The following is a 24817-nucleotide window of genomic DNA, read 5'->3' on the forward strand; positions in this document are numbered from 1 at the left end:
TAGAGGGCGAGACCTCAGGCCCCCCTGATGGTTTATATAGGCCACCACTGACATGCTGTCTGACCTCACGAGGACGTGATGACCTCTGAGGTCCGGCAGGAAGCTCCTCAGAGCCCGGGAGACCGCCAACATTTCCAGGCAGTTTATGTGCCAGGAGGAATGATGGTCCCGCCATAGGCCTGTCGTGAAGCGGCCGTCCATGACCGCGCCCCAGCCCGTGAGGGAAGCGTCTGTCGAAACGGTTTTCCGGCGACATGGCGCTCCCAACACTGGACCTTGGGACAAGAACCAAGCTTTCTTCCACATAACCAGAGAACGAAGGCATCTGCGCGTAACTCTGATTGTGCGGAACGGGTTTCCCCTCGGGGAGAACCCCTTGGTTTTTAACCACCACTGGAGGGCCCTCATGTGCAGCAGGCCAAATGGAATGATGTTGGACGCTGCTGCCATGAGTCCCAGCACTCTCTGGAAATGCTTGACAGTGACGGCTTGGCCTAGCTTTATCCCAGCCACTGTGGCCAGAATGGACTCGACTCGCGCAGGCGACAATCGTGCCCGCATTACGACCGAATCCCATACCACTCCCAGGAACGTAGTCCTTTGGGCTGGTATCAACACGCTCTTCTTCGTGTTTAGTCTCAACCCCAGTTTCTGGATGTGGGCAAGAACAACATCTCGATGCTGAACCGCCAGCTCTTGAGACTGGGCCAAAATCAGCCAGTCGTCTATATAGTTGAGCACCCTGATGCCCTGGAGCCTCAGAGGTGCTAGAGCTACATCCATACATTTGGTGAATGTGCGGGGAGAGAGAGCTAGGCCGAATGGAAGAACCCGATATTGGTACGCTTCGCCCCCGAAAGCGAACCTCAGGAACTTCCTGTGGGATGGAAGGATGGATATATGAAAGTATGCGTCCTTCAGATCTATCGTGACGAACCAATCCTCGGATTGGATCTGACTCACGATCATGGGAATAGTGAGCATCTTGAACCTGAATCTCCTCAGAGAGCGGTTCAGATATCTGAGATCTATGATCGGACGCAACCCCCCATCTTTTTTGGGAACTATAAAGTAGCGGCTGTAAAACCCGGACTCCCTGTCTAGTGGAGGAATATGCTCTATGGCCCCCTTTGCCAGCAGGGAGTTTACTTCCTGTTCCAATACCCGACCCTGCGTCGGGTTGACTACCGTCCAGACCACCCCGTTGAATCTGGGTGGGTGGAACCCGAACTGCAGCCTGTACCCGTATTGTATCGTGCGCAGCGCCCACGGGGAAATATTCGCTAGATTTTTCCATGCATCGAAATATTTCGCCAAGGGAACCAGGCTCTCGAGCCTGGTTTCGGGTATTAATCGGGATTCGTTCTCGACCGCCTGAAACGAATCTCCGGCAGGACTGGACCGAAAACGATTCTCGATGGGCGAACGCAATCGCTGCCCGTCCGCAGGCTCGTGGGGCGGACAAAGCAGCTTGCGATCGCTGGAAACCGATGCGTCCCGAAACGTACTTGACGGCGGGAGAACAACATCGATTTCCTGCGGGCTCCGCGAGGGAGACGACCTCAGTCGCTCCATCACGGGTGGGGCCGCCCGCAGAGATCCTAGCACTGCTAGGACCTCTTAGATGTTTTCTTAGCCTGCAGGACGGCCCTCAGGTCGCCCTGCTTGGCTTGCGGCTTAGATTGAGAGCGCCGTCTATGCCCCCAAGCTCCGTGAGGGGGGGCTCTAGACGCGACGCTCTCTCTCTGAACCTGCCTGTAGGTGGAGGAGCTGGTAGCTGGCTGAGGCTGCGACTGCCCACTGGGGGCAGACTTCCCGGATACTGAGCGACGAGGGAGAAATTGTTTGAAGGCCGCTGATTGATTTTTCGCCTCCTGAAACCTGTCGACAACGGTATTAACAGCGTCGCCGAACAGGCCAGAAGGCGAAATCGGGGCATCAAGGAGGAAAGCCCTGTCTTTCTCCCTGATGCCCGTCAGATTTAACCATAAATGTCTCTCCGAGACCACCATTGCCGCCATGGAGCGACCGACAGCGCGGGCCGTCTCTTTGGTGACTCGGAGAGACAAATCAGCGACCTTCCTCAACTCCGCCACATCTTCCGGAGTTGGTCCCTCGCCCTCATCAATATCCTTAAGAAGGTCGGCCTGGTACGCTTGGAGAAGCGCCATGGTGTGAAGACTCGCACCAGCCCGACCCGCAGCCATATATGCCCTGCCCACCAGTGAAGATGTTTCTCTGCATGGCTTGGTGGGCAGCACCAGGGCTTTAAAGGATGATGCCGACTCAGGTGATAAATAATTAGCCAAAGGCTGTTCAACCCGCGGCATCATCCCATAACCATTCTCTCGTGCCCCCCTGATATTACTATATTTTAATATAGTGGGATTGGAAACACGAGAAGAATGGGGTTTCTTCCACGATTTACACACCTCAGTATGCAAATCGGGAAAAAACGGTAAGCCCCGATGATGAGGTTGTTCCCTGTGCTGCAGGAAGCGCTCATCTAATTTGCTTTTAACTTGCACTTCCTGCTTTTCTTGTGGCCAATCGATCTTTAAATGAGCCACTGCACGGGAAACAACCTCTACCAGCTCCTCATATGCGGGGACACGGGGTGGCGAGTCATCCCCGAAGTCCCCGCCCCCTTCGATGCTGAGCACGTCCACCTCCTCGGAAGCAGACAGCTCAAGCATCGGATCCTCGACTCGCGCAGAAGAAGCCGCCGAGCGGGCTTCTGCGCGAGGCTCGAGGGCATCGGAACTGTCCGATGAATCCCGAGAAGGTGCCTCAGCAGCCTCGGGATCCCCAGACAGATCCATTTGCGAGCCCCATGAAGAGCGTCGCCGCGCCGCCTCGGCGGACGCGGGTCCCGCACCACGGGGCTCACGAGGCTGACCCTCTTCATTGAAAAGGGCCAGCCGGGAACGCAGCACGCGGAGCGGTAAAGCCTCACAATGCTCGCAAGCAGCTCCCTCGAGAGCTGCCTGCGCGTGCTGCATTCCCAGACAATGTGTACACAGTTGGTGTGTGTCCCCGCCCGTGATGTAGCGAGGGCAAGGGTGCACACACCGCCTGAAATTCACACTCGCCATTATTTAGATTTTAGGGAGATATGCTTAGACAGACAAACAATAAATAAGACTGACAGTCACAGAGAGCGCTTAGCTGAAGAACAGAAAGCTGACATGTTGTGTGTGCCGGTTCCTTATATATGCTTCCGCCTATGTGTCGTCACACATCACGTCATCACGTTGATCCAATCGGAGATTGGCTTAGTTTCATTCATGCTTCAGAGACGCTACGCTGAGGGGCGTTCCCCCAAAGTGTCACTTGGACGCAGTTTGAGTTCCCTCGATAGGGAACTAAACATTATATGGAAGAAGAGGATATTGAAATTCTGCTGCTCGAATCCGATGTTCGTGGCTGTCTTTACGAGCCGCAGTATAGTGAAGAGCAGCTGAGGCTGATGGAGGAACCGGAGGCGGCTGCCTGTCGCGGTCGAGGAGCCCGGACTGGCTCGAGCTGAGGCGGACTGCTGGTGCCCGTGCTCTCGGTCGAGGAGCCCGGACTGGCTCGAGCTGGGTCGGACTGGTGGTGCATGTGCTCTCGCTGTGAACTACAAAAACATATAGAGTCCGTCTGCTGCAGAGAATTTCAACAATGGCAATTTCTCCTGAACGAAATCTCTGAATGAGACGAGCAGACAGACGTTTGTGTTGTGATGTGAACCATCCTAGTTTCGCCTGACTGAATATCCAGATATCATGGAGTAATTCACCATATATAGAAATAAATAAAAACGAGGAGTAATTCACTAATGAGTTTGCCAATGTAACGTTAACAGGGTTTGTTGTGGGAAGAAGGAGGTAGGAACCGGCGAACATTTAAATAGTAATTTAATAGTAAAATGAAGAAATACAAAACGAAAGTATAAGCTAGATGCCCCTCATTGACGACTGCTGTAACGTTACACACAACAGAAACAAAACGCATTATAAAATTAGGCCTGTTTCTGTCACAGTCTGTCGTCTTCACCAGTGTGTCCCGTCATCTGCACCACACTTCCCCGGATCCTTTTGTTCCTCTCCCGGACTCACTCCCCACTCAGCCACCTGTTCCTCGTCCTGTCATTATCATTTTCACCTGTGTTCACCTCATCTAGCTTACTTCCTCTGTGTATTTAGTTTGTTCAGTTCCATTCAGTCGTTGTCGGTCAATGTGTAATGTTACCCGGTGTACCCCGTCTTCCTGTCTGTATCTATGGAATAAACCCTGTTCTCCCTGATCCTACGGTCTCCTTGTTCCTCTGCCTGCTCCACACCCGTGACAGATTGACCGACCCAAAACTGCAAAAATGAACGCCATATGTTTCCAGGGGAGAATCTACCCGGTTCTGCGACCCCGGTTAATTCTCGTCCCCAGGAAACCTGCGTTCACCGTCAGCCCTGCAAAGCTCGAGCTCTCCTCTCCGCTGGTTCCGTCCAGCCCCGCCGAGTTCGAGCTCTCCTCTCCGCTGGTTCCGTCCAGCCTCGCCGAGCCCGAGCTCTCCTCTCCGCTGGTTCCGTCCAGCCCCGCCGAGTTCGAGCTCTCCTCTCCGCTGGTTCCGTCCAGCCCCGCCGAGCCCAAGCTCCCCTCTTCGCTGGTTCCGACCAGCCCTGTCCAGACCGTCCAGCCTGCCACAGAGACCGTCCAGCCAGCGCCAGAGACCGTCCAGCCAGCGCCAGAGACCGTCCAGCCAGCGCCAGAGACCGTCCAGCCGGCGCCAGAGACCGTCCAGCCGGCCCCAGAGACCGTCCAGCCAGCGCCAGAGATCGTCCAGCCTGCCCCAGAGACCAGGATCCCACCCAGCCTCCCTCCCCCGCCTCTTCTCTTCTGTCCTCCCTCTGCTCTCCTGCCCTTCAGCTCCCCGAAACCAGCCTGGTCTGTGTATCCCCGGTTTTCGCCTCCCAACTCCTCCACATGGACTCTTCCTCAGCCCTCGGTCCCATTGGCTCCCCCGTGGCTCCTACCTCCCTCAGCTCCTCCATGGCCCCTCAGTCCACCAGCTCGACCAGGCTCCCTCTGTCCTCTGGATTCCCTTCACTCCCTCGTCATCCTCCCCTCACCTATGGACTTCCTTCCTCTGGCTCCGCCCCGTTATGTCACCCCTCCGGTTCAGTTGGACTCCTCACTCCCTCCAGTCACCCGTCAGCCCTCACTACCGCTGACCTCACCGTGTCCCTCTGTACCCCTGTCATCACTTCAGTCACCAGAGCCTGCGGTGTCCCCATGGTCCCTCGGTCCCTCCTCAGCACCCAATGTCGTCTGTCCCTCAGCTTCACCCTGGTCTCCTCTCCCATCTGCTCCGCCCCTGTCAGTCGGCCCCCTGGTGTCGTCAGCCCCAGTTCCATCGGCTCCACCAGGGGTCCTCCCTCCATCTGCTCCACCCTGGTCTCGCCCTCAGCCTGCTCCGCCCTGGCCACGCCCTCAGCCTGCTCTACCCTGGCCACGCCCTCAGCCTGCTCCGCCCTGGCCACGCCCTCAGCCTGCTCCGCCCTGGCCACACCCTCAGCCTGCTCCGCCCTGGCCACGCCCTCAGCCTGCTCCGCCATGGCCTCGCCCTCATCCTGCTCCGCCCTGGGGGGGGCTTCCTCCCTCCTGACCACGCCCTCCACAGCCTCCAGGGCGCCCACCCCCCCTCCCCATTGATGTTACGGCGTGAGGCCACGCCTACCGGGAGGGGGGAGTGATGTCACAGTCTGTCGTCTTCACCAGTGTGTCCCGTCATCTGCACCACACTTCCCCGGATCCTTTTGTTCCTCTCCCGGACTCACTCCCCACTCAGCCACCTGTTCCTCGTCCTGTCATTATCATTTTCACCTGTGTTCACCTCATCTAGCTTAATTCCTCTGTGTATTTAGTTTGTTCAGTTCCATTCAGTCGTTGTCGGTCAATGTGTAATGTTACCCGGTGTACCCCGTCTTCCTGTCTGTATCTATGGAATAAACCCTGTTCTCCCCGATACTACGGTCTCCTTGTTCCTCTGCCTGCTCCACACCCGTGACAGTTTCTCTCTCGATCTGCCATCGTCGCTCCTCATTTTATGCTTTCGCTCGACCGTGAGAGACGTGAGACCGGTGTGTCTCACACAGGTGTCTTTCATTACGTTTCTTTACGTCCCTCACCCTCGATCATCCTGCTCACCACAGCCAACTAAATATAAATTTTGTGTGAAATGAATTTCAAACTCTGGTGACAGCTAATGTTAGCCTTGTAGATGGAAGAGTGATTTCTCTGATGTGTGCGCAGTTCTGGATTAGTGGGTGTGGCTTGCAGAGCTGTGCAATGTGGTGCATTGTGGGACTTGTTGTCTTACATACAAATGCACCCCTCGGTTATTTTCTGTCTTTTCTCGGTCAAGAGGGCACCAAATTCAAAAATTCTTTACATTTCGACTACATATATGATCAATAAAGATTAATGTTGAAATGGGTGAAATGCTCCTTTAAAAGTCAAAACTTCCTCCCCAGTTCATAAAGGAGTAGTAATTAGAAACTAAAAAAAAGAAAAAGAAACTAAACTGTTAACATTAAATGCCAAGCATAGATACAGTATGTTCTCTTTTTTAATCATCCTTGTTTGACTTGTTTGAACAGGCATTCTGCATGGAGCAATTCAAGCTCATGACAAAGATCAGGTGGATACTCCTAATTCCCAGTTCACCATGAGGCTGGTGTCACAAGAACCTGCATTACCAAAAATTTCCCTGAAGGACATACCTGGGACCCCTAAAATCAAACAGCTCGTCTTCACGGGATGCTTTGACTATGATGTGAGTAACTAACGAAAAGGCATGTTTTGAGCATTTTTCAGTATTTTTGATCTCTGTCTCTTGAATTTTAGATTGCAAAAACATATGAAGTGCTAGTTGAAGCGAAGGATGAAGGGACACCTGCAATGTCTTCAACTGGAACTGTTTTTCTGGACATCAAAGATGCCAACACCCATCCACCAGAATTCAGTTCTACCACGGTGAGTCAGGCTGGAAAGTCTTTGTAGATTGGTGTGCCAAAAAAAAAAAAAAAAGCTTAAACTCAGTGACCAGGGTTGCAAGGGACCCACACCATGATGGTAGTTGAACAAACTCTGTAACAAAGGGTTAAGGGATTAGTTTCAAGTTAACAAAACCAAACCAAACCTATCCATTCATGGAAGAAAATATGTTGTTATATCTGTGGAAGTGAAATTTGTGTAGTTAGTTTATGTAGGTATGCAGAAACTTGAAAAGCACACATGTAGTCATTTTTAAAGCTTTTGTCTATCGATTCCACATCTTATTTTATATATTATTCATTTGAATTGGATCAGTAATTCATCTAAACTTTTGAAAGCAACTGCCATAAAGCATGGACCATGCTGCATGGTCTTCATCAATTAATCAAAGATCCCACCAGATTTGGTAAAGCACGGAATTCTATTTTGGACCTCATTTTCACTAATCAACCTTCTAAGTATAGTATGTTGAGTGATAAATACAGCAGTTTCAGATCATTCACTATGTCATTAGAAAATGTCTTAAACAGCCAAAATATCGTAAAAATAGTTACATTAAAAAAGTACCAAATTCAAAATTGTCTCAGTTTAATGCTGAATGTGCTGATACTGATTGGAGTAAAGAGATGTCTTTGCAAGATCCTGATCATGTTCTGTCAAATAAATGTACTACTACTTGTAAAATACATATCAAGCAAAATACAATACCTTGGGTAACTCCTGACATTTTGCAGCTTTTAAAAAAGAAGTGGACCTGGACCTAGACTTAAGATACTCCGTCATTAATGGTCAAATAAATAAAATTAATACATGATTATAAACTAGAGGGTCTTCTTTTTTGTGTACACTCTTGTTAACATCAAAACCTTGTGTTTTTGTAAAATAAATCAAATGTACAGGGTGCGCTTTCAGCTCACTCTGTCTCTGCAAAAATCTTTCTGAAATGTGTATGAAAAATGAACTGTAACCTGTAGCGGAGACGGCCGCCCCAGGGCCCCGTACCAATTAGGGGCCCCTCAAATGCCACCGATCTTGCAGGAAAGGGGCCCAAGCAGTGGCGTAGCAAGTCAGTCCCGGGCCCATATGCAAAATAAAATGGTAGGGCCGACTCAGATTCACAAACCTGCAGAATTGCGAGACACCCCTTCCAACGCAGCGTTATTCTCCTTACCGTCCAGATCCAATGCTACGACATCTTTAAATTAGGCCTACTATTAGTATTACTTGAGGTTATCATTATAAAATATGTAGACACACCACAAAACTAGTTGAGGATAAATTATTTAAAATTGGGGAATTCCAGCGTTATGGACGTAGCATTTGCAGTCAAAACTTGAAATAAAAATTCTCAGAAAAATCATTAATACCAATATATTGAAACATCTGTTTATCCATGCTACTCCCTTAAAGGAGTCCAGACATTAGAAAAATATCAGTCTACACATGCATTTTTATGTTTAAAATTAAGGAAATATATGCATTCATGCGTAACAAAAAAATCTTTAACTTAGGAGGCAAAATATATATTTTTGTAATTCTGTGAATTACACTGCACAAATCGAATGAGGAAGGGCTGGCTCTCCACAGAACATAAAATATTCATTAGGGCCCGAGCACTAACAGTGCGAGGACCCTATTGAAACTGTTAGGATTATTAGGGCCCGAGCACTAACAGTGCGAGGACCCTATTGAAACTGTTAGGATTATTATTTTTTAGGGCCCGAGCACTAACAGTGCGAGGACCCTATTGAAACTGTTAGGATTATTATTAGGGCCCGAGCACTAACAGTGCGAGGACCCTATTGAAACTGTTAGGGTTATTTTTTAGGGCCCGAGCACTAACAGTGCGAGGACCCTATTGAAACTGTTAGGATTATTTTTAGGGCCCGAGCACTAACAGTGCGAGGACCCTATTGAAACTGTTAGGATTATTTTTAGGGCCCGAGCACTAACAGTGCGAGGACCCTATTGGAACTGTTAGGATTATTTTTTTTTTTCTTTTTAGGGCCCGAGCACTAACAGTGCGAGGACCCTATTGAAACTGTTAGGATTATTATTAGGGCCCGAGCACTAACAGTGCGAGGACCCTATTGAAACTGTTAGGGTTATTTTATTTTTTTTTTATTTTTTATTTTTTCTTTTTTCTGCAAAGTAAGCGCCATTTTCGGGGCCGCAACATGCTCAAAAACTCACCAAATTTGGCACGCATGTCAGGACTGGTGAAAAATTTCGTATTTTGTGGGTTTCGCAGATGGGCGGGGCAAAATGGCACGCTAGCGCCACCTAGAAAATTGGAAAAAATTAGCCCCTCGTCCACGTTCAACCTACATGCACGAAATTTGGTGGGGACGTGTATCATATCAAGACGCACAAAAAAGCCTCAAGAACCCATACCATAAACTCGACAGGAGGTCCGCCATTTTGAATTTGGCGGCCATTTTTGGACGATTTACAGACTCCGTACTTTAACGAACTCCTCCTAGGGATTTAGTCGGATCGACTTAAAATTTCTGCTGTGCCTTCTAAAGGCATTGACGATGTAAAGTTGTGCTATCTGCGCGTTTTCGTCGATGGGCGTGTCCGTGGCGTCGAAGATTCGCCATGAAACAGGAAGTTGTACTAACTTGGCTGTAAATGCCCAGATCTGCACGAAATTTTACACATTTGACAAGAGTCACGCCCTGAACAAATCTACATGCCGACATTCACCCACAGTCATAGCGCCACCTGCTGGCAACAGGAAGTGACCTTTAACGAAGCAGCCCCCGCTGCTTGTTTGACCGACATGTACAAAATTTCTGTGGTACATCTACCATGACCAGACGCACAAAAAAGCCTCAAGAACACATACCCTAAACTCGACAGGAAGTCCGCCATTTTGAATTCGGCGACCGATTTGGGACGATTTACACACTCCGTACTTTAACGAACTCCTCCTAGGGAATTAGTCAGATCAACTTCAAATTTCTGCTGTACCTTCTAAAGGCATTGACGATGTAAAGTTGTGCTATCTGCGCGTTTTCGTCGATGGGCGTGTCCGTGGCGTCGATGATTCGCCATGAAACAGGAAGTTGTAGTAACTTGGCTGTAAATGCCCAGATCTACACGAAATTTTACACATTTGACAAGAGTCCCGTCCTGAACAAATCTACATGCCGACATTCACCCACATTCATAGCGCCACCTAGTGGCAAGAGGAAGTGACATTTAACGAAGCAGCCCCCGTCGCATGTTTGACCGACATGTACGAAATTTCTGTGGTACATCTACCATGTCCAGACGCACAGAAAAGTCTCTTGGAGCGATGCCCTAAACTCAACAGGAAGTCGGCCATTTCTAATTTTACCGCCATTTTTGGATGATTTACTCATTACGTACTTTAACTAACTCCTCCTAGGGCTTTAGTCGGATCGCCTTCAAATTTCTGCTGTGCCTTCTAAAGGCATTGACGATGAAAAGTTGTGCTATCTGCGCGTTTTCGTCGATGGGCGTGTCCGTGGCGTCGATGATTCGCCATGAAACAGGAAGTTGTAGTAACTTGGCTGTAAATGCCCAGATCTGCACGAAATTTAACACATTTGACAAGAGTCCCGCCCTGATCAAATCTACATGCCGACATTCACCCACAGTCATAGCGCCACCTGCTGGCAACAGGAAGTGGCCTTTAACGAAGCAGTGTGGCAAATGCACAGCCGCACTGGCTGAGCTGCAGAAAATGAAACGCGGCCGCCTCACACCCCGACATGCTACAGGTGCGAGGGCCCGCCCATCGCTGCTTGCAGCTTTAATTTTTTTTTTTTTTTTTTTTTCTTTTTTCTGCAAAGTAAGTGCCATTTTCGGGGCCGCAACATGCTCAAAAACTCACCAAATTTGGCACGCATGTCAGGACTGGTGAAAAATTTTGTATTTTGTGGGTTTCGCAGATGGGTGGGGCAAAATGGCACGCTAGCGCCACCTAGAAAATTGGAAAAAATTAGCCCCTCGTCCACGTTCAACCTACATGCACGAAATTTGGTGGGGACGTGTATCATATCAAGACGCACAAAAAAGCCTCAAGAACCCATACCCTAAACTCGACAGGAGGTCCGCCATTTTGAATTTGGCGGCCATTTTTGGACGATTTACAGACTCCGTACTTTAACGAACTCCTCCTAGGGATTTAGTCGGATCAACTTCAAATTTCTGCTGTGCCTTCTAAAGGCATTGACGATGTAAAGTTGTGCTATCTGCGCGTTTTCGTGGATGGGCGTGTCCGTGGCGTCGATGATTCGCCATGAAACAGGAAGTTGTAGTAACTTGGCTGTAAATGCCCAGATCTGCACCAAATTTTACACATTTGACAAGAGTCCCGCCCTGAACAAATCTACATGCCGACAATCACCCTCAGTCATAGCGCCACCTAGTGGCAACAGGAAGTGACCTTTAACGAAGCAGCCCCCGTCGCATGGTTGACCGACATGTACGAAATTTCTGTGGTACATCTACCATGTCCAGACGCACAGAAAAGTCTCTCGGAGCGATGCCATAAACTCAACAGGAAGTCGGCCATTTCTAATTTTACCGCCATTTTGGGATGATTTACTCATTACGTACTTTAACGAACTCCTCTTAGGGATTTAGTCGGATCGACTTCAAATTTCTACTGTGCCTTCTAAAGGCATTGACGATGAAAAGTTGTGCTATCTGCGCGTTTTCCTCAATGGGCGTGTCCGTGGCGGCGATGATTCGCCATGAAACAGGAAGTTGTAGTAACTTGGCTGTAAATGCCCAGATCTGCACCAAATTTTACACATTTGAAAAGAGTCCCGTCCTGAACAAATCTACATGCCAACATTCACCCAGAGTCATAGCGCCACTTAGTGGCAACAGGAAGTGACCTTTAACGAAGCAGCCCCTGCCGCATGTTTGACCGACATGTACGAAATTTCTGTGGTACATCTACCATGTCCAGACGCACAGAAAAGTCTCCTGGAGCGATGCCCTAAACTCAACAGGAAGTCGGCCATTTCTAATTTTACCGCCATTTTAGGATGATTTACTCATTACGTACTTTAACTAACTCCTCCTAGGGAATTGGTCGGATCGACTTCACATTTCTGCTGTGCCTTCTAAAGGCATTGATGATGTAAAGTTGTGCTATCTGCGCGTTTTCGTCCATAAGCGTGTCTGTGGCGTCGATGATTCGCCATGAAACAGGAAGTTGTAGTAACTTGGCTGTAAATGCCCAGATCTGCACCAAATTGTACACATTTGACAAGAGTCCCGCCCTGAACAAATCTACATGCCGACATTCACCCACAATCATAGCGCCACCTGCTGGCAACAGGAAGTGACCTTTAATTAAGCAGCGTAGCAAATTCACAGCCGCACCGGCTGAGCTGCAAAATATGCAACGCGGCCGCCTCAAACTCCGACGCGCTACAGGTGCGAGGGCCCGCCCATCGCTGCTTGCAGCTTTAATTTTTTTTTTCTTTTTTCTTTTTTCTGCAAAGTAAGCGCCATTTTCGGGGCCGCAACATGCTCAAAAACTCACCAAATTTGGCAAGCATGTCAGGACTGGTGAAAAATTTCGTATTTTATGGGTTTCGCGGATGGGCGTGGCAAAATGGCACGCTAGCGCCACCTAGAAAATTGGAAAAAACTAGCCCCTCGTCCACGTTCAACCTACATGCACGAAATTTGGTGTGAACGTGTATCATATCAAGACGCACAAAAAAGCCTCAAGAACCCATACCATAAACTCGACAGGAGGTCCGCCATTTTGAATTTGGCGGCCATTTTTGGACGATTTACACACTCCGTACTTTAACGAACTCCTCCTAGGGATATAGTCGGATCGACTTCAAATTTCTGCTGTGCCTTCTAAAGGCATTGAGGATGTAAAGTTGTGCTATCTGCGCATTTTCGTCGATGGGCGTGTCCATGGCGTCGATGATTCGCCATGAAACAGGAAGTTGTAGTAACTTGGCTGTAAATGCCCAGATCTGCACGAAATTTTACACATTTGACAAGAGTCCCGCTCTGAACAAATCTACATGCCGACATTCACCCACAGTCATAGCGCCACCTACTGGCAACAGGAAGTGTCCTTTAACGAAGCAGCCCCCGTCGCATGTTTGAGCGACATGTAGGAAATTTCTGTGGTACATCTACCATGTTCAGACGCACAAAAAAGTATCTTGGAGCAATGCCCTAAACTCAACAGGAAGTCGGCCATTTCTAATTTTACCGCCATTTTTGGATGATTTACTCATTACGTACTTTAACTAACTCCTCCTAGGCATTTAGTCAGATCGACTTCAAATTTGTGCTGTGCCGTCTAAAGCCATTGACAATGTAAAGTTGTGCTCTCTGCGCGTTTTCATCGATGGGCATGTCCGTGGCGTCGATGATTCGCCATGAAACAGGAAGTTGTAGTAACTTGGCTGTAAATGCCCAGATCTGCACCAAATTTTACACATTTGACAAGAGTACCGCCCTGAACATATCTAAATGCCGACATTCACCCACAGTCATAGCGCCACTTGCTGGCAACAGGAAGTGACCTTTAATGAAGCAGCGTAGCACATTCACAGCCGCACCGGCTGAGCTCCAGAATATGCAACGCAGTGGCCTCACACCCCGACGTGCTACAGGTGCGAGGGCCCGCCCATCGCTGCTTGCAGCTTTAATTTATTTTTTTATTTTTTTTATTTTTTCTGCAAAGTAAGTGCCATTTTCGGGGCCGCAACATGCTCAAAAACTCACCAAATTTGGCACGCATGTCAGGACTGGTGAAAAATTTCGTATTTTGTGGGTTTTGCAGATGGGCGGGGCAAAATGGCACGCTAGCGCCACCTAGAAAATTGGAAAAAATTAGCCCCTCGTCCACGTTCAACCTACATGCACGAAATTTGGTGGGGACGTGTATCATATCAAGACGCACAAAAAAGCCTCAAGAACCCATACCCTAAACTCGACAGGAGGTCCGCCATTTTGAATTTGGCGGCCATTTTTGGACGATTTACAGACTCCGTACTTTAACGAACTCCTCCTAGGGATTTAGTCGGATCGACTTACAATTTCTACTGTGCCTTCTAAAGGCATTGACGATGTAAAGTTGTGCTATCTGCGCGTTTTCGTTGATGGGCGTGTCCGTGGCGTCGATGATTCGCCATGAAACAGGAAGTTGTAGTAACTTGGCTGTAAATGCCCAGATCTACACGAAATTTGACACATTTGACAAGAGTCCCGCCCTGAACAAATCTACATGCCGACATTCACCCACATTCATAGCGCCACCTAGTGGCAAGAGGAAGTGACATTTAAAACGAAGCAGCCCCCGTCGCATGTTTGACCGACATGTACGAAATTTCTGTGGTACATCTACCATGTCCAGACGCACAGAAAAATCTCTTGGAGCGATGCCCTAAACTTAACAGGAAGTCAGCCATTTCTAATTTTACCGCCATTTTTGGATGATTTACTCATTACGTACTTTAACTAACTCCACCTAGGGATTTAGTCAGATCGACTTCACATTTCTGATGTGCCTTCTAAAGGCATTGACGATGTAAAGTTGTGCTATCTGTGCGTTTTCGTCCATGGGCGTGTCCGTGGCGTCGATGATTCGCCATCGAACAGGAAGTTGTATTAACTTGGCTGTAAATGCCCAGATCTGCACAAAATTTTACACATTTGACAAGAGTCACGCCCTGAACAAATCTCCATGCCGACTTTCACCCACAGTCATAGCGCCACCTGCTGGCAACAGGAAGTGACCTTTAATGAAGCAGCCCCTGCCGCATGTTTGACCGACATGCACAAAATTTATGTGGTACATCTACCATGTCCAGACGCACAGAAAAGCCTCTTGGAGCAATGCCCTAAACTCAACAGGAAGTCGGCCATTTCTAATTTTACCGCCGTTTTTGGATGATTTACACACTCTGTACTTTAACAAACGCCTCCTAGGGATTTAGTCAGATCGACTTCAAATTTCTGCTGTGCCTTCTAAAGGCATTGACGATGTAAAGTTGTGCTATCTGCGCGTTTTCGTCGATGGGCGTGTCCGTGGCATCGATGATTCGCAATGAAACAGGAAGTTGTAGTAACTTGGCTGTAAATGCCCAGATCTACACAAAATTTTACACATTTGACAAGTGTCCCGCCCTGAACAAATCTACAGGCCGACATTCACCCACATTCATAGCGCCACCTAGTGGCAAGAGGAAGTGACTTTTAACGAAGCAGCCCCCGTCGCATGTTTGACCGACATGTACGAAATTTCTGTGGCACATCTACCATGTCCAGACGCACTGAAAAGTCTCTTGGAGCGATGCCCTAAACTCAACAGGAAGTCGGCCATTTCGAATTTTACCGCCATTTTTGGATGATTTACTCATTACGTACTTTAACTAACTCCTCAGGGCTTTAGTCGGATCGACTTCACATTTCTGCTGTGCCTTCTAAAGGCATTGACGATGTAAAGTTGTGGTATCTGCGCGTTTTCGTCAATGGGCGTGTCCGTGGCGTCGATGATTCGCCACAAAACAGGAAGTTGTAGTAACTTGGCTGTAAATGCCCAGATCTGCACAAAATTTTACACATTTGACAAGAGTCCCGCCCTGAAAAAATCTACATGCCGACATTCACCCACAGTCATAGCGCCACCCAGTGACAGCAGGAAGTGACCTTTAACGAAGCAGTACCCGTCGCATGTTTGACCGACATGTACGAAATTTCTGTGGTACATCTACCATGTCCAGACGCACTGAAAAGTCTCTTGGAGCGATGCCCTAAACTCAACAGGAAGTCGGCCATTTCGAATTTTACCGCCATTTTTGGATGATTTACTCATTACGTACTTTAACTAACTCCTCAGGGCTTTAGTCGGATCGACTTCACATTTCTGCTGTGCCTTCTAAAGGCATTGACGATGTAAAGTTGTGCTATCTGCGCGTTTTCGTCAATGGGCGTGTCCGTGGCGTCGATGATTCGCCATGAAACAGGAAGTTGTAATAACTTGGCTGTAAATGCCCAGATCTGCACAAAATTTTACACATTTGACAAGAGTCCCGCCCTGAACAAATCTACATGCCGACATTCACCCACAGTCATAGCGCCATCTGCTGGCAACAGGAAGTGACCTTTAATGAAGCAGCGTAGCAAATTCACAGCCACAACAGCTGAGCTGCAAAATATGCAACGCGGCCACCTCACACCCCGATGCGCTACAGGTGCGAGGGCCCGCCCATCGCTGCTTGCAGCTTTAATTTTATTTTATTTTTCGTCTTCGCATTTACTAGGAAAAAACAATGTTACAGACGTGACAGTTCTCCGTTATTCAGATGGGCGCTCTGAAGCGGCACTAAAAGACAGATTTAAAACTTCCACAGACCTCAAACAGAAAAGCAAAGCCTTCATTTAAAGTAAATTTCGTTTTCCTTTTACTTTTATCTTGATTTTAATCAATGTTTCATCAACCAATTGCCTGGATTTAAAGGGTTAGTTCACCCAAAAATGAAAATTAAGTCATTAATTACTCACCCCCATGCTGTACCAACCCCGCAAGACCTTTGTTCATCTTCGGAACACAAATAAAGATATTTTTGATTGAATCTGAGAGCTGGATCAGTCCTACATAGAATGCCTAAGGGACTGGCTCTTGACGGCCCATAAAGTCATTAAAGAAAAGGTTTAAATATTCCATGTGCCTACAGCGGCTCAATTATAAGTTTATCAAGCGACGAGACTAATTTTTGTGCGAAAAAAACATAAATAACGACTTAATTCGACTATTCTATTACTTCCTTATGGGCGCATGCGCGAGAACTGAGACGAGGACATTTCGAGGACGTTGGCTTTTCTTTGTGTTTTATTTAACACATTTACTTGCTTCAACAAGTGACACATTCTTACATATGCAATGCATTCATCAAATATTTTACGTTTTTTTAACGGTTTTAATTTTAAAATGACTTGTAGCAGAGGGCCCCATGATGAAGCTCCGCCCCCACTGTACTGAGAGTCTAGCTCCGCCCCTGACTGTAACTCAGTAAATACTTGTCACAGAGACAAAAAAAAATTCTCTTTATGAAGATAAAATTCTCTTCTTTTAAATGAAATATAAATATAAATTATAATTATAAAATTAAAGCTGCAAGCAGCGATGGGCGGGCCCTCGCACCTGTAGCGCGTCGGGGTGTGAGGCGGCCGCATTGCATATTTTGCAGCTCAGCCGGTGCGGCTGTGAATTTGCTACGCTGCTTCATTAAAGGTCACTTCCTATTGCCAGCAGGTGGCGCTATGACTGTGGGTGAATGTCGGCATGTAGATTTGTTCAGGGTGGGTCAAATGTGTAAAATTTTGTGCAGATCTGGGCATTTACAGCCAAGTTACTACAACTTCCTGTTTCTTTCCTACAACTTTACATCGTCAATGCCTTTAGAAGGCACAGCAGAAATTTGAAGTCGATCCAACTAAATCCCTAGGTGAAGTTTGTTAAAGTACGTAATGAGTAAATCATCCCGAAATGGCGGTAAAATTAGAAATGGCTGACTTCCTGTTGAGTTTAGGGCAACCCTCCAAGAGACTTTTCTGTGTGTCTGGACATGGTAGATGTACCACAGAAATTTCGTACATGTCGGTCAAACATGCGACGGGTACTGCTTCGTTAAAGGTCACTTCCTGCTGTCACTGGGTGGCGCTATGACTGTGGGTGAATGTCGGCATGTAGATTTTTTCAGGGCGGGACTCTTGTCAAATGTGTACAATTTTGTGCAGATCTGGGCATTTACAGCCAAGTTACTACAACTTCCTGTTTTGTGGTGAATCATCGACGCCACGGACACGCCCATTGACGAAAACGCGCAGATACCACAACTTTACATCGTCAATGCCTTTAGAAGGCACAGCAGAAATGTGAAGTCGATCCGACTAAAGCCCTGAGGAGTTAGTTAAAGTACGTAATGAGTAAATCATCCAAAAATGGCGGTAAAATTCGAAATGGCCTACTTCCTGTTGAGTTTAGGGCATCGCTCCAAGAGACTTTTCAGTGCGTCTGGACATGGTAGATGTGCCACAGAAATTTCGTACATGTCGGTCAAACATGCGACGGGGGCTGCTTCGTTAAAGGTCACTTCCTGTTGCCAGCAGGTGGCGCTATTACAGTGGTTGAATGTCAGCATGTAGATTTGTTCAGGGCGGGACTCTTGTCAAATGTGTAAAATTTCGTGCAGATCTGGGCATTTACAGCCAAGTTACTACAACTTCCTGTTTCATGGCGAATCATCGACGCCACGGACACGCCCATCGACTTACATGCCTACGCAGATAGCACAACTTTACATCGTCAATGCCTTTAGAAGGCACAGCAAAAATGTGAAGTCGATCCGACTAAATCCCTAGGAGGAGTTCGTTAAAGTACTGAGTGTGTAAATCGTCCCAAAATGGGCGCCAAATTCAAAATGGCCGACTTCCTGTTGAGTTTAGGGTATGAGTTCTTGAGGCTTTTTTGTGCGTCTTGATATGATGCACGTCCCCACCAAATTTCGTGCATGTAGGTTGAACGTGGATGAGGGGCTAATTTTTTCCAATTTTCTAGGTGGCGCTAGCGTGCCATTTTGCCCCGCCCATCCGCGAAACCCACAAAATACGAAATTTTTCACCAGTCCTGACATGCGTGCCACATTTGGTGAGTTTTTGAGCATGTTGCGGCCCCGAAAATGGCACTTACTTTGCAGAAAAAAAAAAAAAAATTAAAGCTGCAAGCAGCGAAGGGCGGGCCCTCGCACCTGTAGCGCGTTGGGGTGTGAGGCGGCCGCGTTGCATATTCTGCGGCTCAGCCGGTGCGGCTGTGAATTTGGTTCGCTGCTTCGTTAAAGGTCACTTCCTGTTGCCAGCAGATGGCGCTATGACTTAGGGTGAATGTGGGCATGTAGATTTGTTCAGGGCGGGACTCTTGTCAAATGTGTAAAATTTGGTGCAGATATGGGCATTTACAGCCAAGTTACTACAACTACCTGTTTCATGGTGAATCATCGACGCCACGGACACGCCCATCGACGAAAACGCGCAGATAGCACAACTTTACATCGTCAATGCCTTTAGAAGGTACAGCAGAAATTTGAAGTTGATCCCACTAAATCCCTAGGAGGAGTTCGTTAAAGTACGGAGTGTGTAAATCGTCCCAAATCGGTCGCCAAATTCAAAATGGCGGACTTCCTGTCGAGTTTAGGGTATGGGTTCTTGAGGCTTTTTTGTACGTCTGGTCATGGTAGATGTACCACAGAAATTTCGTACATGTCGGTCAAACAAGCGGCGGGGGCTGCTTCGTTAAAGGTCACTTCCTGTTGCCAGCAGGTGGCGCTATGACTGTGGGTGAATGTCTGCATTTAGATTTGTTCAGGGCGGGACTCTTGTCAAATGTGTCAAATTTCGTGCAGATTTGGGCATTTACAGCCAAGTTACTACAACTTCCTGTTTCATGGCGAATCTTCGACGCCATGGGCACGCCCATCGACGAAAACGCGCAGATAGCACAACTTTACATCGTCAATGCCTTTAGAAGGCACAGCAGAAATTTGAAGTCGATCCGACTAAATCCCTAGGAGGAGTTCGTTAAAGTACGGAGTGTGTAAATCGTCCAAAAATGGCCGCCAAATTCAAAATGGCGGACTTCCTGTCGAGTTTATGGTATGGGTTCTTGAGGCTTTTTTGTGCGTCTTGATATGATACACGTCCCCACCAAATTTCGTGCATGTAGGTTGAACGTGGACGGGGGGCTAATTTTTTCCAATTTTCTAGGTGGCGCTAGCGTGCCATTTTGCCACGCCCATCCGCGAAACCCACAAAATACGAAATTTTTCACCAGTCCTGACATGCGTGCCAAATTTGGTGAGTTTTTGAGCATGTTGCGGCCCCGAAAATGGCGCTTACTTTGCAGAAAAAAGAAAAAAAAAAAAAAAAAATTAAAGCTGCAAGCAGCGATGGGCGGGCCCTCGCACCTGTAGCACGTCGGGGTCTGAGGCGGCCGCGTTACATTTTCTGCAGCTCAGCCAGTGCGGCTGTGCATTTGCTACTTTGCTTCATTAAAGGTCACTTCCTGTTGCCAGCAGGTGGCGCTATGACTGGTGGGTGAATGTCGGCATGTAGATTTGTTCAGGGCGGGACTCTTGTCAAAGGTGTGAAATTTCATGCATATCTGGGCTTTTACAGCCAAGTTACTACAACTTCCTGTTTCATGGCGAATCATCGACGACATGGACACGCCCATCGACGGAAACCCGCAGATAGCACAACTTTACATCGTCAATGCCTTTAGAAGGCACAGCAGAAATGTGAAGTCGATCCGACTAAATCCCTAGGAGGAGTTAGTTAAAGTACGTAATGAGTAAATCATCCAAAAATGGCGGTAAAATTAGAAATGGCCGACTTCCTGTTGACTTTAGGGCATCGCTCCAAGAGACTTTTCTGTGCGTCTGGTCATGGTAGATGCACCACAGAAATTTCGTACATGTCGGTCAAACAAGCGGCGGGGGCTGCTTCATTAAAGGTCACTTCCTGTTGCCAGCAGATGGCGCTATGACTGTGGGTGAATATCGGCATGGAGATTTGTTCAGGGCGGGACTCTTGTCAAATATGTAAAATTTCGTGCAGATCTGAGCATTTACAGCCAAGTTACTACAACTTCCTGTTTTATGGTGAATCTTCGACGCCACGGACACGCCCATCGACGAAAACGCGCAGATAGCACAACTTTACATCGTCAATGCCTTTAGAAGGCACAGCAGAAATTTGAAGTCGATCTGACTAAATTCCTAGGAGGAGTTCGTTAAAGTACGGAGTGTGTAAATCGTCCGAAAATGGCCGCCAAATTCAAAATGGCGGACTTCCTGTCGATTTTAGGGTATGGGTTCTTGAGGCTTTTCTGTGCGTGTTGATATGATACACGTCCCCACCAAATTTCGTGCATGTAGGTTGAACGTGGACGAGGGGCTAATTATTTCTAATTTTCTAGGTGGCGCTAGCGAGCCATTTTTCCCCACCCATCCACGAAACCCACAAAATACGAAATTTTTTCACCAGTCCTGACATGAGTGCCAAATTTGGTGAGTTTTTGAGCATGTTGCGGCCCCGAAAATGGCGCCTACTTTGCAGAAAAAAAATAAATAAATAAATAAAAATAACCCTAACAGTTTCAATAGGGTCCTCGCACTGTTAGTGCTCGGGCCCTAAAAATAATCCTAACAGTTTCAATAGGGTCCTCGCACTGAAGTGCTTTGTTCTAATCGTGTTATTGAATAGTGTCTGTAAAGTGCATAAAGACTGTTTAAATATTAAAGTCCCTGTAAAGTCAAAATTAAGTATGTGTTCTGAGTTTGTCACACCACAGAAAAATATGTTATTAGCCACCCAGCCAAATTTGAATGATAAAAAAGCCGGCAAGTACATAAAATAAGCTATCAAAATCTTGAAAAAATGAGCAGTTATCTCTGTTCTCAAACGCTGGGGGCGTGTCCGCTGGCTGCGCTGAAACCAAGCCCACTCGCGGGAAAGCTGTCGACGGTGATATTAGCTGATACTGCTTTCGGGACGGGAGGATGAACACTGAGGCGGGAGATAGTCGTTTCGGCCCTGTTCACCAGTAACAGCGGATCATCAGTGAATCCCCGTTGTCTCTGAGGAAAGTTTATAAAACTATCCAGTGTAAAATGATCACTTCAGAGGCGGGTGTTGACGGTGATCCTCAGCTCTTCACCAAGGTTGGTTCTCTAAAAACCTCTTCTTGATGTGATCGATTTTATGGAATTCAAATGAAGATACTGATCTGTTTTGTACATGATCGCATCCAGGTAGTAGCCTATGCATTTCTGTGTCGAAAACTGTAGGCTCAGCTGTAGTTGTACTGACAGTCACTCGCGATTGAGCAGTGAATGCGAATGTGCTCGGGGAGTGTTATTGTGTGTAAGGGGAGAGATCAGACTCTGTGCGTCATCAAATAGGGGCGTGTCCAGGAGCTCTTGGGCTCCAGTGCATCATCGAGCCCTGTTTTAGCCCCGCCCAAACAATCAATAAAATTGCAATGGTGAAAAACTGCTTAACGGTCTAACTCCACATTTCAGTACTTTACAGTTCACAGTCTTTGTAATATGTTTTAGCAATACATATGCAACATTTATAATGTGTTTAGAACTTTTTTGTAGAATTGCCTTTACAGGGACTTTAAATGCGTGCACAGACAGACGCGCACGTGCTGGACATTCATTCACACTCGCTCCTACATTAGTAAGACTACTGAGATTTGTTTAAATATGAATCGGGTGTGTGAACGAAGGAACGCACAGATGCATAGCCTACTGTTACAGACGAAATAGATTATAAAGTTTTTACTATAAAATAGACATCAAATAAGCTTTAGTTAGACAGTTTCTGCTCATATGTTAAATATATAGTATGTTTTGTCAAAAATTAACTAATCGACTGTTATCCAATGCAAGCTTATGCAATGCACATATCAAAATAATGAATCCTTACCTTTGAAATAGGCCTATGTATGATAAACTTATTTTAAAGAGTAACTAAACCCTAAACCAACTTTTTTTAGATAATGATCTGTAAGAATGGATTTTTATTAATACCAGTCACTGATTCGAGTAACTTTTTTGACATTTGTTTATAAAGTGTTTTATTTCTACAATATATGGTGTAAAAACGTCTTAGTGCTGCCCTCTTCAGGTTGAACGGTGGCTACTGCAGTTGAATTTTCCTATTAGATGTTCCGCACTTCGTGACGTACGCAGGTTTCAGCTCACCATGCTCTTGGTACGAGCTACGTCCTTTGGCAGTATAAAAACCAGCTTGTTTCGTCAAAACCAGTCAGGAGTTGGAATTGCGACTATTGAAAACAATCAGGATAAAGTGTTTTAGCATCTATTTCTTCCCCTCTATCTCCGATGGGGTCCGCCCACTTTTTCAGCATTTTTCAAATATTGCCAGTGGGTGGAGTCAGGCTCTGACCAGGGGTTTAGTTACCCTTTAACACAATATAACCAAATTCACAGTTTTATGTGAACGATTAGGCAGGATGATTTTCAGATCATTGTTAAGAAAAAACTCTAAGCCACAAAAGTAATGTGGACGCATATTTCTTTCATATGTGTTTTGTGGCCTTATTTCAGAAATGTTCATTTTTAGTTTTAGTTTTTAGTCAAAAATGCTAAATATAGTGTAATTTTACCTGTGCCATTAATATGTTTATAAACAACTGAAAAAAAAGCACAAATGTCAGGGCATGTCAGAACATCTCAAGGACCCCAAATACACCTTGGACCCCAGAGGGTTAAACCACATCCCTCTAATGTCTGAATGTTTATTTTTAAACCACAACCTTCTAAACATCATCTTCAATGTGTGCTTTTTTTACAGAGATATGCAAATAACCAACGCACAGACAGACATAGATATATGTGTGTCTGTTTGTGCAAAATCAGTTTTTGTGTGTGTTTTTAGTAATTCTTGGTTTGATGTGTTTGAGTGCTCATTGTTTCAATTACACAGCAAAAGTTCAATAACATTTTTATTTGTGCATGGTAGAAAACAAATACTGATACTGACATAATGACTTACAATAAATATGAAAAAATTAACTACATATATGACTAATTACTGACAACTAACTACTTCTGAATAACTACAATATATGCAAGTAAGCAGTGTAGCTGACTTAATGTTTAGCTGACAGTGTCTGAAAGGCACTCAGCAGTACGGGCTGATCTCATTAAAGATTCTTTAAATACATAGTCATAGTCATGTCATAGTCAAATACATAGACATCTCTGAGACAGAAACTTTGTTCACGTGGAAACATTTGCTAACAATGGGAATTTCCATTCAGAGTTTTCACCTTTTGAGAGCAGAATGACATTTGCCAGCAAGACACACCCCCAAGTTATCAGAAATTTTTGTTTATTATAGTTTTGTTTGGTAAATAAATTAATTATCTTTTAATTTGATCTTTTGGTTATTTAATATTTAACAGTATTATTGATCTGTGTTGTACTACTTTCATGTTATCACTGTGAAGCTGCTTTGATACAATCTCTATTGTGAAAAGCGCTATATAAATAAATGTGACTTGACTTGACTTAAGTTTTCGCGTCGTGCTTCCTTGTCAGTAACTCTGAGCCGGGTTGTGACAACTCTTAAAAACTTTATTACCTGTTGGTTTACTTCTGTGGAGAATGAGACATTTGTGCCAGTTGCACTGAGACATTTCAAATGATCCCAGATATAATAGTGTTGTATGATAATTGTTCACATAAAACCATATAGATTTTTTGGGTGAATTTCAGGTGATCTCAACATGAGAGAGAGAAGGAATGGGGCGTTAAGGGAAAGAGATGTAGATTCGGATTGTATAGGTGAGACTTGCGTGTCGAATGGTGATGCTAATTTCACGAGAGAGACCAAATATTAATTTCCAGATAGGTCTTGTCTTCTCAGGAAGTGGTTGTTCTTCAACCAGACTGCCTGCCATTTTCAAATTTTTGAAGTCTTACATGCCTAATACCAAGAGTTCACGCAAACTAAATTGAAACAGATGTTTGGTTGACCAATGACAGAAGGGCAGTATGTATAGGAAACCTGTTTGTAAACAACTTGTTGCTTGTTAAGGCAAGGCAGCATAGCAACTCAAAACCAATCACAATTCCTCAGCAACCGCATCACACTCATGGTGTTTTTGTACGGGCAAATCAATTTTTTTTTCAGTTCCAGTTAATGTTGCTTGTGGTGCAGAAAT

At 46.3% G+C, this 24817-nt stretch overlaps 1 protein-coding gene across 1 annotated transcript in view; it reads left to right on the forward strand.

Annotated features, from left to right (window-relative positions):
• Positions 1-24817, forward strand: part of cdh26.1 (cadherin 26, tandem duplicate 1) — a 109238-nt gene that overhangs the window by 55583 nt on the left and 28838 nt on the right. Inside the window, exons 6-7 of the mRNA XM_039654827.2 lie at positions 6639-6814; positions 6886-7014. Coding sequence (XP_039510761.2) covers positions 6639-6814; positions 6886-7014 — 305 coding nt within the window. The remainder of the gene's footprint in view (positions 1-6638; positions 6815-6885; positions 7015-24817) is intronic.

Source organism: Pimephales promelas, chromosome 20 (assembly GCF_988280905.1).
Source record: "Pimephales promelas chromosome 20, fPimPro1.hap1.1, whole genome shotgun sequence".
Lineage (NCBI taxonomy): Eukaryota > Metazoa > Chordata > Actinopteri > Cypriniformes > Leuciscidae > Pimephales > Pimephales promelas.